This window comes from Centruroides sculpturatus, unplaced genomic scaffold (assembly GCF_000671375.1).
Source record: "Centruroides sculpturatus isolate CEXI.00-Female unplaced genomic scaffold, Cexi_2.0 scaffold150, whole genome shotgun sequence".
In the NCBI taxonomy this organism is placed as follows: Eukaryota; Metazoa; Arthropoda; class Arachnida; order Scorpiones; family Buthidae; genus Centruroides; species Centruroides sculpturatus.
Window position 1 is genome coordinate 719956 of NW_019384512.1, and position 17139 is coordinate 737094.

Genomic DNA, 17139 nt, shown 5'->3' on the forward strand with positions numbered 1-17139 from the left:
GTGCAGAGGCATAGCCTCTAAAGAAAGGTTGTCTCTGCAATGGAAATAGTTGTTCCTGGTGATTGGACATGGCAAGCAAAATTGGACTCGTATCCAGATGTATTTTACTTTTTATTAAATAGTAATTCTGCCAGCCCTTTTCTACAAAGAAATATTATATTTTTAATTGTGTTGGGATTGTCACCTGTGGACATTTTAAACTGTTTTACATATTTGTGCAGAGGCATAGCCTCTAAAGAAAGGTTGTCTCTGCAATGGAAATAGTTGTTCCTGGTGATTGGACATGGCAAGCAAAATTGGACTCGTATCCACATGTATTTTACTTTTTATTAAATAGTAATTCCGCCAGCCCTTTTCTACAAAGCCAAATGGTACTTATTTTCTGGATGAATAGTTATTTTTATATATTGTATTATATTGTATGTACATGTATATATAATTTACACACATATTATATATATAATTTAAAAAAGTCATAAGCATAGATTTACTTTAACATAAAAAAAATTCAGATAAGATGAAATAGATGAAAAATGTGCTTTTAAAAATGCAAAATTTATGAAGTGTATTCATATGCAATTAAATAGATATTATTTTAATTAAGAGAATTCAACAGTATAGTAAGTTAATTTAACCAAGCCATGGATGTGATAAATTTTTACAAGTATATTATAAACAATGACTGTATTTAATCTAAAACAAATTTTGCAACTAGATGAGAAAGATTACAGTAGAAATGATTCTTATTTCAAATTCAAAGTCAAACACAAATATTCTTTCTACATATCTTAATGAGCATACAATAAGACCCTGCTTAACACTGCCTCAATTAATGCTGATTCGATATAGCGTGTTCTGCTCTAAGCCAAAAAAATAAAAAAACAAAAAAAAGCTCAAAATTTACACTGATTCAAATTATCATTGATTCATATATAATAATTACAGTGGTACCTCAGGATACAAACACCCCAGCATACAAAATTTTCAGGATAAGACATGAAATTTGAACATATTTTTGCTCCATGATACGAACAAAAACTCACCATACGACATTACATTAGTTCGCAGTGCCATTTTTTATTCACTTCTTTACAGTCCACATGTTTGCTTAGTCGTGGAAGGATCTCACTCGATAAAGGAAATTTTGAGGTATTATCAGAAAGTGACTGATTTTATTCAAAAAAAACATCCCAAAAAGGTTCACACTAGCTGTATTGCTGCTCAGAGTAATGACATTTGCCTAAGTCATTTTAGAAACATTTTAAAAAGTAAGCAAAGCCAAACCTCTTTGAATAGATATTTCACTGAGCAACCTCTATCCAGTGAAAGTGCTGGTGGAAGTGAAGGAGAAAAAGCAAAAAGCAGTAAATAAAAATTTTTAAAATATATATATATATAAAAATTTAAAATATATATATATATATACAAGGGNTGCTTCGTCGTGGAAGGATCTCACTCAATAAAGGAAATCTTGAGGTATTATCAGAAAGTGACTGATTTTATTGAAAAGAAACATCCCGCAAAGGTTCACACTGGCCGTATTGCCACTCGGAGTAATGACATTTGCCAAAGTCATTTTAGAAACATTTTAAAAAGTAGGCAAAGCTCATTGGATAGATATTTTACCAAGCGACCTCTATCCACTGAAAGTGCTGGTGGAAGTGAAGGAAAGAAAGCAAAAAGCACTGAATAAAAATTTAAAAATAAATATATAAAACAACACTAATTTTTTATCTTTTCTAAGTTATTTTTAAGTTATTGTTACATTATGTTATGTAAGTTAAGTTTTAGTATCATTTCCCTTCTCCCTCTCTTCCGCCACCAGTTTACTCCTCCACTGTCGTCTATCCTCAAAGGTAAAGTGCAAATAAAACTACATTTTTTTTTTATCAATTATTATTCTATTATGGTTATTTATACATTTACAACTACACAACACATTTTTCAGTGTTTTCCTTACTATAGTTATTTTATTTTTTTTCAATGTACTACTTATGTGAGAAATCAGACTCTCTTTTGGGAATTTTAAATGCTAAAATTTGTATAAAATTTTTCTTTCATCATTATTTCCCTTATTTCTCCCGTTTTTACCCCTTTGGCCGGGGACTGGACCTTTTCACCCCTCAATGTACTGCGTCACACCGAAAGGTGACCTCCTAGACGGTCAAAGTCGTCCTAAACAACCAAAGAAGGACACCCCTCACCCAGGGGATTATTATATTCTAAGGTAGCTGCAATATTCAAGTAAAGAGCCAATTAGTGACAACAAACACATGTTACTGTCTAGAGCAGGGGTCGCCAAAGTGGTCTATATCGACCCCTGGGGGTCGATGAAAAGACTAAAACTTACAAATTTTGAACCGAATATTGCTAATCTTGCTAAGGATTATCAAGCTTATCTGTCTTATTGATTGTCAGTTACAAAAATTATTATTAACATATATACAGTACAGTACTGTACTGTACAATAAATGTAAAAAATGTAAAATTAAAAGATATACCGGTATATTAAAATAGTAAGCACTTTTTTTTTTTGCTTGTAACAAACTTTTTGGTGGGGGTCGATGTGAGGTTTTGAAAAGTTGTAGGGAGTCGACGATCAAAAAAGTTTGGCAACCCCTGGTCTAGAGGGTAACCAAAAAGGTCACCTGTAAGGGTAGACGTACGGTGAGAAACCATATCACGTTACCGAGGATGGACAGTCATCACCCCAAGTGATGACTGTCCATGTTAATACTAACTGGTCGAGAGAAGTGACGACGGTGGTCATAACTGCATCACCATGACAGGAGAGACGGTAATAACTCTGAAGAACTGTCAAAATTAAAGTAAACAACATATGCAGCAAAGACAATTACATCAGGAAATCCCCAGATATTTCCCATGCTAACCGTGTATAAAAGGGGATTGCCGGGAAGAAGCCCAAGGACCGGACTCCTCAAGCCTGCTCTCCTCTTGAGATCTTCGCAGTTTCTGATCGCCACTACAAACAAGGTAAAGACTTTTTTTACTTTTCTCTTTCTCAGTTTTAGATTAGTTCTCAGTAAACTCATGGGTAGCGGACCTTCAACGGTCCCGCCAACGGGAAAGACGGACAACCACCATCTATATTGTCGCGACGCGGAAATATTATTATTATTTTCCTCTTGTTTAGTTTTGAATGTACTTGCCTGTATTTGTATCGTTTGCTATAAATTAAATATGTTACTCTTAATTTTAATATTGTGTCATCTTTGAGTGCGACCGACACCTCGTCATGACTTCACTACCCCTCCCACTCACTTAACCATTGCCATCCCTGACAACAAAGCCGATAAGTGGGGAGAAGCTCGCCGCTCTACCCCTTGGTTCACACTTAGCTTTAATTTGAGTGTGTTTTTCGTGTTGGAACGAATTATTTGGTTTTACATGTAATCGTATGGAGAAAAATGATTCACCTTACGACATTTTCATGATACGATCTCAGTTTCGGAATGGATTAATTTCGTATCCTGAGGTACCACTGTATACACAAACATGAACCAATCAGCAAAAGGTGACAATTTGTTGTAGCATTGTACTTTCCTTAAATCTGTTTGTTTGGTGCAATTTTGGAAAAAATATAACATCATGGATGCCATAGGCAATATCAACTTTGCTTGGCAAGAATTAACTGATAAATACATGAACGGAGTGTGGAAGAAGTTATGGTTGAAGGTATCCAAGAATTCTCAACGAGAAGATCCTATCACTGTATTGTTAGATTGACCAAATTGTCAACCTAATCGATACAATAGGACTAGACAGGAGATACAGACGAGCAGGATATTGAGGAGTTACTGCAGGTTTCTGGTGAGAGCCTTACAACGATGACCTTCAAGAACTGGCAGAAGAAGGAATTCATGTAGGACTGGGAAAATAGTGATTCTGGAAGAACCTAAAAAATTTCTCTACAGATTTCCTTAGTATAAGTTTGGTAATGACAACTGAAATCATTGATCAAATTGTAGCAAATGGTCCAGATTTTGAAAGGAGTGAAAAAGCAAAATCAGACATTATGGATGCAATCTCCTGCTACAGACATTTGCTTAAGGAAAGAAAAAAGCAACAAATGAAACTACACGAATTTATCATAAAAACACAAGAATTTCAGAAGGACCAGGACCTTCATCATATAAAAAAATGAACATTACATTTTTGTGTGTTATATGTTTGATATTTAGCATATATTATTATGCAAATTAATATAAAAATAACTTAAAACTATAGTAAAATCTTCATTTTTGGTAATGTGTTCACCTTTCCCTATTTATGTGTTAAAATGACCTCATTTAACACTGTTTCATTTAGTGCTTTGATGTCTAGGAACATATCCCACACTTTAAGCTGGGTCTTACTGTATTTATAAATTAGGGTTTATCTTCAAATCTGTCTTTCAGTTATTTTATGAACTATAAATATAAAAACTGAATTTACATATATGTATATAAATGCAAAATAATATATAGTAAGACCCTGCTTAATGTTACCTCAATTAACACTGATTCGATATAAAGCTGTCTGCTCAATTCCTAAAAAAAGCTCAAAATTTATGCAGATTCAAATTATTGNTTTAAGTTAGTAGAAACATTGAAAAGAATGGTAAATAAAATCAAAAATTAGCATAAAAACAAAATACAAGGTTAAAAATAACAATTTATGTATGATATTTTAAATTTTGACTTATGTTTATTAAACTATGACAAAATCATACAATTCACTTACCAGCATCAAATTGGGCCAATTCAGCTTGTTGATTATCTAGTTTTTCTCTTTGCAAACTGACCAATCTCATCAAATCTTGTACTTGGGGATCATGTTTGTTTTCATTTATTTGACTACTTCGAGATGGAGAAGAACGTGTTATATGCTGTTTAATATCTAATGGTCTAATATTATTTTCACTATCAAATTCAGAAAGTAAATTTTTCTTGGCTTTTGGTGTTTCTGTTGGAAGATTATGATCTAAATATTGATTTCTGTCTGATATTGAAATAGGATTCTGTGATTTTTTACCATTTTCAGAATTGTGATTTGATCTATTACTATGTGCAGATTCAGGACTCTTGATATTTAAATCAATAATATTTTCAGATGATTGATTATAATTACTGTTACTATTATTATTATTATTACTACCACTACTAGTACAAACATTTGTTGATGAGGTATGGTGTTCATCATATGGTTGAATATGAGACATTTCATGATCAATTATGTGATCTGTCCTTAGAGATGAAACATGACGACGTTTAGAAGAAGGAGATTCATCACTCTGACTGAATGGAGAACCAGTCACAGCTAATGATAAATGACTAGGTGGAAATCTACCACTGGAACGAGAGACAGCTTCATTATAAGGAGGTGGATGTTTTGGTCTCTCTGTTCTGGATCCTACCACAGGCTGACCAATTTCTTGTGAGTACTCATTTTCTCGTGGACGCTGAGGAACACCACGAACTACTCCTCTTGGTACATCTTGCCTAGAACGATTTCTCCCCATATTAGACATAGGAGGTAATGGTGGATCAACTTTAGGAGGGGTATTATTACTACTAGCTCCTTGAGATGGAATACTAGCATTAACACTACTACTACTTGCACGACCTCCACTAAAAGTCAGTGATTTTTTTATTTCTTTATTTTGTGGTGACAGATTAGAATGAACTGTATTATTGGTAGGAGAAAAACTATGTAAAAAGTCATGCTGTCTTTTACTAATATTACTTTGATTTGCAGATCCAGAAGATTTTGAATCTGCTTGAGAACGTCTCATAACAAATTGAACATCATTAGAGTATTCTCCCCATTTTGTTAATACTCTTAGAGGATGTTCCATTGGAGCCAAAAGATGTTCATTATTTCTCCATTTTTCTATTAATGTGAATCTTCCTGTTTGACCTGTAGCGTGGGCAAGAGCATACACAACATCTTGACAAGTTGTTGCATCAGTTACACCACAGACTACTCTTTGTACACCATCCACCCATACTTTCAGTTCCATATTGATGTGTAGTAATATTCAGGATAGCCAAATCATATTCATTTGTAGCATCTAAAAATGAAAAGAAATATAAACATTATAATAAATTACCATGTAAATTATTCATAAAAGAGTATTCTAAAAACAACTTACAACCACCTCAAACAGTAATTCATACTTATGATAAATAAGCATTTTGCTACATTAACAACTTAGTAAATGGCAACATTTAAAGTTATAAGATAAAACTTGGCAATATTTTTAATAAAACAATGTATTTAATTAGAAACAGGAGAAACTGACATTGTATTGTAATTATGTACAGTAAAAAAATATTATCAATGCATATTTTATTACTTTTATAAGTTTTCAACAAAAATTATATTATTTGTATAGAATATACACTTACAAATGAGTTTCAACTACATATTTCAGCTAAAGTGTATATCATTGCCAGTGAAATTTTTCCTCGTTCCTTATAGAACAATTAGAGATTTTCGAATTGAACAGACAACTTATGAAACTACTGTTAAAATAAAACTAATGAATTTCAAAATCTCTTACTTCAATAAACAACGTACCAGGAACCTGTTGCCAGTGTGCTTCTCGATAAACAGAGTGTTATGAACGTTTTCAAACTTGACAGTTCTTCTTCAGCCAAGCCAAGGTAATCCGCACCACAAAATATACACACCATCTTAGATGGCTAGAGGCCCTATACATCTGTATGGCTACACTAAAAGATGACAATTGCATTAACAGCAAAGACAAAATCACCCTGTCAACTGCATGGCAGATGCTCATAGATAAGAACTTACAATAATTTACAACCAGCAAAGGGGCGCATGCGTGAATGATGACATGGATCCATGCGATAGAATTCTTAATGGTATTCTAATATGAATTGAATTTGAATTGCATTTGATTAACAGTCGTATGTTACCTGAAGAAGAACTGTCAAGTTCGAAAACGTTCATAATGCTCTGTTTACCGAGAAGCACACCGGCAACAGGTTCCTGGTACGTTGTTTATTGTTTACTTTAACCCGGTGTAGTATATTTCCACTCTTACTTCAGTATGACATGTATTTTCTAGACAGAGATTTTGATGTTTCTAAACTCAAAGAACTAGGGTACAAAATAGAAATGCTTGAATCTGTTGATCAGATCAAGAACAATCACAGACACTATCACAATTCAGATTAATGGAGGTCACATTACAAATTGCTGATTTTTTTGTGAAAATTGCCAATCCATAACAAACAATATTTTCACCAATCCATTTTGTCATTTCAAAATCATAGTCTCATCCATTAACTGAATTTTTTATACATTACAGTCAACCTTAATTAGTTGATGACAATGCAGAAAAATTTGAATGGTCAAATCAATAACTTTCCAAACCTTGTATATATTAATTTAAACACATACAAGACACACCAACAAACCTCAAATTACTAATTTTTCATTTTTTTTTTATCTGTAAATAACAGACATCAGATATATTTTAATTTGCAGTCATCTAACAATGAAGAATGAATTTAGTCATTAAAGCTTTATTGTTTTTATCCCTTTAAATGTACAGTACATCTATCACAAAACTGTTTTTGATGTAACTGATTTTAGCTACTTAGGAACAATTTGACTAAATTTTATATGAATTTTTAAGCCTTTTGGTCTGTTTTGTTAACAATGCCATTTATATGATTAGTCCTTTGAAAAACATACATTAAGGAGTCCTTTACAGCTGCTTGTGAAAATGTAAAGACAAAATCCCATTGAAAATAGTAATACTCCTTTATTCTTACTTATACTGATATTGTTATGCATACAAGCAGTTCATGATTTTCAGTCATCTTTTGGGCAAATTGTTCTTTTAAGCATAGCATTTTGATGTCTAACTTGCTTTTCATGTACAAAATTTATACTTTCAGCCAACAAACAAAAATTTTGAGCTAAGTTGTTGCCCTTTGGTTTTGGATTAAATAACTTCATGCAACTCTATTGCTCAACTTTCATGTATATTTTTAGGAATGTGTCATATCTGAAAGTCAAGAACCATCTCTATTTTATTTAAAAAAAAATAGAAAATTTAAAAATTTTTAAAGTGCAAATGACAATTTTATCTGGCACTGTATCTACATTAGTTTAATTAACGTGTTAAACATTAGGTTCGTAAGATTAAAAAGTACTATGATACGGAATGCTTAAACATGAACAATGCCTCGTTGACTTTAGCAATAAACCTGTAAAACATACTTTAATATCATCGGGTTTGTATTATAAAGTTTTTAATATATACAATATGATACTTTCGAAATTCTACTAATTGTTTGTAAATTTGTTCCTGCAACATTCAAATTTTGTTTTGTATCTTTGTATAGAAATCCGAGAAATCGAAAAATCATTTGATCAAGGAGTAAAATTAAGATCGTGAGTGTCAAAGCTTTATGAAAATTTATATAGCATTTAGAAAAAACTGAATCTGCATTAGTAGCCATTAGAATATAATTATAATTATAATTGATGATAATTAGTAATATAACACTTAATATGAGAATATTTACTAAAGGTCTATGGATAAATTATTAAATTTATCCATAGACCTTTAGTAAATATACCTTTAGTAATTCACCTTACGTATACTGAATTGTTTAAATATGATATAAAATGTTCAATTTTATTTATTTAGTTTTTAGGGATAGGAATGGCGCTGATAACAAGGCTCTAACTTTTATTATGCTGAACGCCATGGATTCACGTCTGTATGACACTAGCTTCTCTCTATTGATGTCAAATCCCATTCAGTTCGAGAACTTTTTCTGTTGATATCAAATGATTATATGAAGATAATTTTAAAAAGGATAAAAGCGAGTGGATCATTTCATTAGCCATGTTGTTTGCTACGGAACTGGAAGAAGCGTATTTCTTAATTAACTTAAATGATAAACTTGTTTTTATCATTTAATTTGTATTTACAATGAAAAACCAATTACATCATAAAATGTATATGAAATACAGTTAAACTTAATAAAATAAATATTTTCGTAGATTATTCAAAAATTCAAAGAAAGAAATATTCTAATATTGCTATTACATTTTACAATTTTTTCAATTCCTAAAAATTCACCTACGTGAGTACGATGTATAGGAAATATAATTAATTTTAAACCATACACAAAAAATAAATCTTATAAATTATTTAATATTATCCACTTAAGCATAAATTTATACGTAGTTATTGTGCAAAATAAATAAATAAAAGTAAACACATAAAATCGAGATATCACTAAAATTAATTCAATAATAAAATATCTATGTTAGTTAAATTTATTTCTATCCGAATTATAAAAATATTTTATGCGGTTTTTCATCGAAATTAAATAAGTATTAAAATATATATATTTATAGGATTATCATTTATCTATGTTCTAATTTTTTATAATAGAGAAATATGACTTTTTTAAATTCCCTACAGGCGATAAAATTTTTCTGCCCCTGGCCTAGATTAGAATCTATTCTTTATGGTAATGAAATAGCGTTTAGCGATGTTATAATTAAGATTTAGCAAGTAATATTCATTAACATAATAATTATAATTCATTTAATAAATTAACAGTTTTAATGCACGTTTCAAAACAAATTCATTTATAAATCAGGAATGTAATACTATATAATACTTTATTTTTAACATCAGTAAATAAAAGAACACGAAATAAATAGATAATTTTAATTTAAGTTTTATTTTGAAAATCTCTAAAACCAACAGACCTAATTATTAATATTCATAAATATTACAAAAGTTATCATAGTAAAATTCAATTACAACAAACAGTTACCACATATAAGAAAAATTATATTTATACGGCATTGGACTGAGTTGAGAAAAATATATTTACAGTTTTTTTCAATGAGTCTATATTGGATTTAAATTCCACGAGAATGTATGCATTTTTCTTCTTAAAAATACATTCAATATATTACAAATGAACTTTCTTCATATTAACATTACTTTTAAGTGATAGAATTATAAATATAATAGGTTTGCAAAATAAATCTCAAAGTAATTTTTAATTTTTTATAATTGTATTACATATAAACCGTAATTCTTCTTAATAAAAATACGTTTCTAATTGATTTATTGTTTGACATATACTGTATATTATCAGGTAAGCTTAAGTAGCAACAATAATAAAATGTTATTGTTTCATTTACAAGAAAAAAAACCATTAAAAATATAATTGCTTCTTTTACTTTTCTTATTTTATCAAAATTTAAAGTATAGTTATATTCAGTTAATTAAGCCACTAAAAGAACCGCTATAGACACAGTTTTAAGCGATTTCATATAAATTGTATATCCTAAGTTGATAGCGTCTTGTAATCCTGAGATTCATGACATCAAATATTTTTCACGCATACTAACATTAGTATATAATGTGATTTCTAGAGCTTAGTAACAAGCGGGACGAATTTGAAATATTCAAGTTTTAACGATGATGCAAAAAATAAAATGAAATTTAGAATAAAATATACACATAGAGAGAAGCATATTTTGGTTTAAAAAAAGTTTAAATCCTGAAAACATTTCTTAATAATTTTGATTTAATATAAGAAATTTTTAATAACTTTTTCTAGACTTATTGTAGTCAAATAAACCTGACATAATTTAATGATTTAAGATTAAGATAACCGAGCTTTAAGGAAAATTATACAAAAAGTTAATTATGCAGGAAAGTCTAATATAATAAAAAAAGAAGCAAATTAAATAGAAATAAATATAATAAATAGCCTTTTAAAAAATGTCAGTTTTTCATAATTTTTATATATTGTTTTATAAGAAAAAAATAATATCGTACTTGTTATAGGACATCAATTTATTTACTTATAACATATGTATGACTTATGAAATTTTATAAATCTAACTATGAATTATGAGATCACTGTTTCTTATGTACTGTATGTACTGTACATACCGGTACGCTCTCTATATGTATAGCTGCACTTTTTAAAGGAAAATGGCTTAGAATTTACTTTCCAGGCTTTGTTATATGGTGGTCAGTAAAAAGAAACCCCCGAGAGTTTTACATTTTTGGACTCGGGAGTTTGAACGACGAAAAATGCAAAAAAATTCTTTTTTTTCCTCTATGTGTGTGTTTGGGTAAGTGGGTGACACAATTTTGTTCACCAACTTTGAGGCTTGATAACTCCTGTGCTTTTTGTCGAAAATTTTCGAAAATTTGCAGGGAGATCTGTGTATTAGAGAGATGATGCTATTAAATTTTGGTGCTTAAAGGTCGACGGGGTGGAGAGATAGAGGGGTCGTGTATTATATCTCGAGTAGGGCCGGACTTAATGACAATTATAGGCATTACTAGCATTTACAACTTTTTTTAAAATAAAACTCATCTCTACCCTCAAAATCAAGCCTTTTGCCATTTTATAATAATTAATTATATAAAAAGTTTTTAAATAATACATCATAATAGATTGCGTTACACGAAGTTTTAAATGTTACCGGGAAAGTTAAGCAACTCGTTACTGGATTGTTTTTTTTCTTTTTTGTAATATTACGGAAAATAACAAAACATCAACGGGTTGCTATATAATACGATATTATGTTATTGTTATGAAAATTTCAGATTGAAATCTGATTTGAATCACTTAAAATTCTTCAAAGACAATTCAAATAGGATCTACTACCCCAACTTTTTTCAGAATAATCGAACTCATCACTTATTATGAGCACAAATGAGAGTGTTAGTACTGTACTGTTCTGTTAGTACAGAATAGTACCTTCATGCTCGCAAATCCGTCTTAATTTAATAAAAGTCAAAAAGATCTGATTCACACGTCAAAAGATTTAATTTTCTAGTAAATATTGAATCAGCAATATGATAATCACATAAAACGATTATGTATCATTCTCAAGAACGAGAAAAACGTAATTTTGAATTTTTAGTAGGCCTATTCACTTTGTTAAAATACTAAAAACATAAGAATTGGTGAATGTCTTTGAAGATTTATTTCTTACACTCACGTTTTCATTTTTTCTGTAAAAAACTTAAAAGAGACAAATAATGACCGAAGAAAATGAATTTATCAGATATGTCAAAGATGAAAGAAATTAGTAAGATCCTGGTACGACCAGAGATTATTGTCAGTTTTTGAAAAGTTGAAGTAAGATAAGCTATAAGAAATAAACGGGTTTATAAATACTCAATAACTCTAATAGCAACTATATTTATTTAATTTAGATGGCTAGTTGTATAAAATGTTATACACAGTATATGCAAAATGAATGCATTTCATACATGGATAACCTAAATTTATTCTTTGTCTGCTGCATACTTTAGATCAATGTTTCTCAAATTATGGGAGCCACGGCCTGTATGGGAGACGTGAGACCTCATTTGGGAGGTCGCTAAAACAACAAACTTCAATTTTTTGTTTTTTAATGCACTCAATTTAAATAAAAAGTCACAATATAGGCTAACGATAATCTGTGTCTTATGAATTAAAATCAATAATTTTCTTCACATTAAAAAGTTTAAAAAACACTAATAAACAATACAGTCTCCAGGATTGTCGTGGGAAGAACATAGGTTACTTCCAAATTCATTCAATTTTATAAGCTTTAATAAAATGTTATTAAAGTTTATAAACTTTTACAGTGACATTTTATTAGAGAAAACGATACAGATAATAAAGGAAGACTGTTTTTCCTGGTGATTGATATAACGGAATGTGTAAATACATTTTAGTTTTTTTTATATACAGTAGAGCGTCGTTTATCCGAAAGTCGGTTATCCGAAAGAATTCCAGTCGGCAAATTTAAATTTTCGCTAGTGCTGTGGCGCTGCAATCTTTGGCTATATCTTGGACTACTCCAATATTTTTTTGTTGATGTGTGTTTTTTAGCTGGCAGCACTGGCACTTTTCTGTGGTGTTTTTCTCAGGACTGTGTGTCATGCTAAATCGAACGTTTTTGATACTAGATTTACTTCTAAAGTATATATATATTTTTGTTTTTATATTTTTCAATATATTTATTTTGTTTGTAAAAAATAAAGAAATAATTTTTAACGATACAATAGTCACGATTATTATTTTAAAAAGTTTACATTAGGCTTAACATAGACGAAAATTCAACGCGAAGTGACATACAACAGAGAAAAATTTCAACATGGGATAGGTTAATGTATTTTTTCGTACATAATCGGTTATCCGAAAAATAAGTTATCCGAACAACCCCAGTCCCCAATTGATTCGGATAAACGACGCTCTACTGTATTTTAGGGATCTTTCAAAAATATGTAGACACTACATCAGTGTTTCTCAACAGGGGCGATATCGCCCCCATGTGGGTGTTTTTCCATGTTGAGGGGGGCGATTAGTAACAATTTATATTTTGGGGGCGAAAAACAATTTTCTGGGCAATTTAGTAAAACATTATATTAAGAATAATTAGATATTTTATTNTCTCATGAAGACTTTACAGAGGACATGAATCCCAACCTGAATTTGTCTCAACTTAGCACTCAGTCTCTCAGGTGAGTCAACTAACTTTGTTCCTACTTTACTTAATAAACAGGACAATCTACCAGACACCTCTACAACAGACCTATGGAACAAAATCTCCAACTTGATTAACACTTCTAATGATAAACTTTTCAGCCAAATTATTATTATAAAAGATGATCTTGACTTTATACACAAAAACATCCGTGAAACTAAAGAACAGCAATGGACTGTATTCAATTTAGAATGGACTATTTAATTAATGATCATCATCGCAATAATATAATTATATATAATTATCCCAATTCTAAAACTATTTCTAGACCAGAAATTCATAAATTCATCATTACTTCATTAAACTTGCAAAATGTAGCTCAAGAAGACATCCTGGAAATAGTCCAACTAACTAAATCACCAAACTCAACTATAAGACTAACCCTTGGTAATAATTATATTCATGAACGCATCTTTTCTACTTTTATATGGAAGAAACAACAGAATTTGCTAGAAGAATGGAAAAAATATGCAAATATCAACGGCTTAACAAAAAATTCAAGGATTAGACAAACACTTACTCCCAACTTTCTACAAACTGAGCAAACATAATCCCTTGGTCAAACTACATAATGACACTTTAATAATTAAACGTGAAAAATTAACCTACAGTTTAAATACTGGGAAATTAGTCCATGTGAATACCTTTCTTCTGTCTTCTAGATTAACAAATACAAGTTGATATACTAAGAAGCAAAGAAAAATTCAATACAATATAACTTACTTGAACAACCAATTATTAACTAATATCAACTGGAATAGCCAAGGGCTTAAAAATAAAATTCCACTAATCAACTCTTTTTACTCCAAGCATGAACCCGATATCTTTGCTATAACAAACTTGGATAACCTCTGAACTGCCTTATAAGTCAATTTTTTTTTTATAAATTTATAATTGAATCAGTAATGGCATATAAACCAATGGGCCCAGGTCGTCTGAGCAGTGGTCTCTGTATATTAATAAACATAAGATTCTTGTAAAATAATACAAACAAAAAAATCTGACAACTATGTCCTGCTTCTTATTTCATTCAACAAACCTATTCTTACAAATATAACTAATAAATTAATGACCTTAATGCTTATCTATATCCCTCCTGATGATTTAACAAATCTAAATGAAGCCTCCAAACTAATTAACATTTGGCGACATATGACTCCATACTCTATTATACTAAGAGATTTTAATTCAAGAATTGGTGAAACAATGGACTCTAGATATGATGGACCTAATTCTTTAATACAAAATACTTGTCAGTCAAAAGACAAACAGCTTAATTAATAGAATGGATAAAAAAACTAATAGAAATAATAACAATCTTAAAATGTATATAATAAATGAACATATCAAACCTGATATTCCTGCAGAATATACCTGTTTAACATATGCCGGAAAAGCCACTATCGATTATACAATCTGCTCAGACTTACTACTGGATTGCTGTCCGGACTTCACCATAATTACTTTTGACATCTCTTATCATCTACCTACAATAGGAAAATTTTTACTATTTCCGCCTAAGAAATCAGACAACTTATCAATTAAAAGTCAAAGAATAAAGTACAAAACCTCAAGATAGTCAACAGAAATTGAAGATCAATTTACTGAAATTCCAATAATAACAGAAAACAATAGTGGAGAAATTTATAAATTAATAACAAATATAATGAATGATTATACAGGTAACCCCTGTATAACATGGGAGTCACATTCCAAAAAATTGCCATGATTTATGCGAATCCGTGTTATACAAAACAAAGAACTAGTGCGAAAAGGGGGGTTAGGCTCCAAAAATTAAAAAACATACTGTTNAATAAAATGACTTAAACTTGATTTTTATTTTTCCATATACTTTTTTGACAAACGACGTATAATCAGGAACAACGTAACTCGAAACGACGTAAGTCGAGGTATACCTGTATATATATATGAGGTGTATCCAGAAAGTAAGTACTGTTTGCATGTATCTCCCATGCATTTTGGCAATGTCAAGGTTGTGCATGCACAGTTACTTCTTCCACTCAAGAACGAAGTAACTGAGCCATATTTCACACTCAGGATCACTAAGCATTAGTTATAATGTTCAAAACAATCAAGTGTCCTGCCAGTTAAGAAATACGATCAGTAGTTAGGGTTTTGAATGTGATAAATGTTCGACCACAAAATTTCCACATTAAATATGATAAGTAAAAACAAAACAATATTGTAGTTCCAGTAAGAAAATATTTATTTATTAAATGTGATAAGTGAAGATATGGTGAGAAAGTGGGTTAAGATATTTAACGAAGGAAATGACAATGTTCATGACAAGAAGCATAGTGGTTGTCCATCTCTAGTCAATGAAGACTTGTTAAAGAGAAGATTTGTTCCAATAGATGATTCACACTTTCTGATTTGTCTCTGCAATTTCCTTATATTTCAACATCTTTGCTGCATGAAATTGTGACTAAACACTTGCACTTCAAAAGCTGTGATCAAGATGGGTGCCAAAAATGCTATGAATGTTTACAAAGAATGCATGGGATCAGCCTTGGAATTTTTGCAGTAGTATAAGGGGGAAGGAAATGAAATTTTTAAAAGAATTGTCACTGATGATAAAATGTGGATTTGCCACATAACACCAGAAAACAAACAACAATCAATACAACAGCATAGTGGCACACTGGCACTATGTTATGACATTGGCAGCATAATGGTTCCCCAAAAGCCAGGAAATTCAAGCAAACTCTTTCTACAAAAAAAATCATCTGGAGTGTTTTCTGGAAGTGTCAGGGAATTTTGTTAGTGGAATTCATGCCACAAGGCAAAACAATCAATGCAGAAGCACACTGTCACACTATGGCAAGCAATACAGAACAAAAATTCTAGCCTACTCAGTTCCAGTTTAATATTGTTGCATGACAACACAACCATATTTTGCAAGCCTAACACAGGAGTTGCTTAAGTCATTTTGCTGAAACAATTTGCTCACCTTGTCTATAGTCTAGACCAGTGTTTTTCAACCTTCTTAAATACACGACCCCTTTACAAGTTAAAAAATTCTGGCGACCCCCAGGGCCATATTTAAACTATATCAGTGATTTTAAAAACTATGTATTTAATTTTCTTTCTTTAAATATTGATAGAAAAACCAATTATCCTGTAAAATAAACAGGCACAGCCTTCTTACTGAAATTCTAGTTTTTTTTATTGTAGTGTAGGACCTACAAACACTTTTCTTTTTCTTTCACCCGCGACCCTCCGTGTAAGGCTTAACAGTCTAAAATGTCCACAGGTGACAATCCCAACACAATTAAAAATATAATATTTCTTTGTAGAAAAGGGCTGGCAGAATTACTATTTAATAAAAAGTAAAATATATCTGGATACGAGTCCAATTTTGCTTGCCATGTCCAATCACCAGGAACAACTATTTCCATTGCAGAGACAACCTTTCTTTAGAGGCTATGCCTCTGCACGAATATGTAAAACAGTTTAAAATGTCCACAGGTGACAATCCCAACACAATTAAAAATATAATATTTGTTTGTAGAAATGGGCTGGCAGAATTACATTTTAATAAAA

General features: G+C 30.6%; 1 protein-coding gene and 1 long non-coding RNA gene across 6 annotated transcripts in view; one reads left to right on the top strand and one right to left on the bottom strand.

The window, feature by feature from the left end:
- Nucleotides 1–17139, bottom strand: part of LOC111622468 (ras association domain-containing protein 8-like) — an 84914-nt gene that overhangs the window by 24899 nt on the left and 42876 nt on the right. For 3 of the 5 annotated variants that reach the window (XM_023364850.1, XM_023364854.1, XM_023364852.1), the window contains exon 2: nucleotides 4744–6073. In XM_023364850.1, coding sequence (XP_023220618.1) covers nucleotides 4744–6022 — 1279 coding nt within the window. In that variant the 5' untranslated portion in view covers nucleotides 6023–6073. Of the gene's footprint in view, nucleotides 1–4743; nucleotides 6074–14927; nucleotides 15148–17139 lie in introns of those variants that run through there. The other 2 variants (XM_023364853.1, XM_023364851.1) reach the window with 2 other exon arrangements.
- Nucleotides 8121–9042, top strand: LOC111622471. Its single transcript, XR_002756275.1, has 3 exons — nucleotides 8121–8273; nucleotides 8385–8433; nucleotides 8693–9042. It is a non-coding gene; the product is annotated as an uncharacterized LOC111622471 (long non-coding RNA).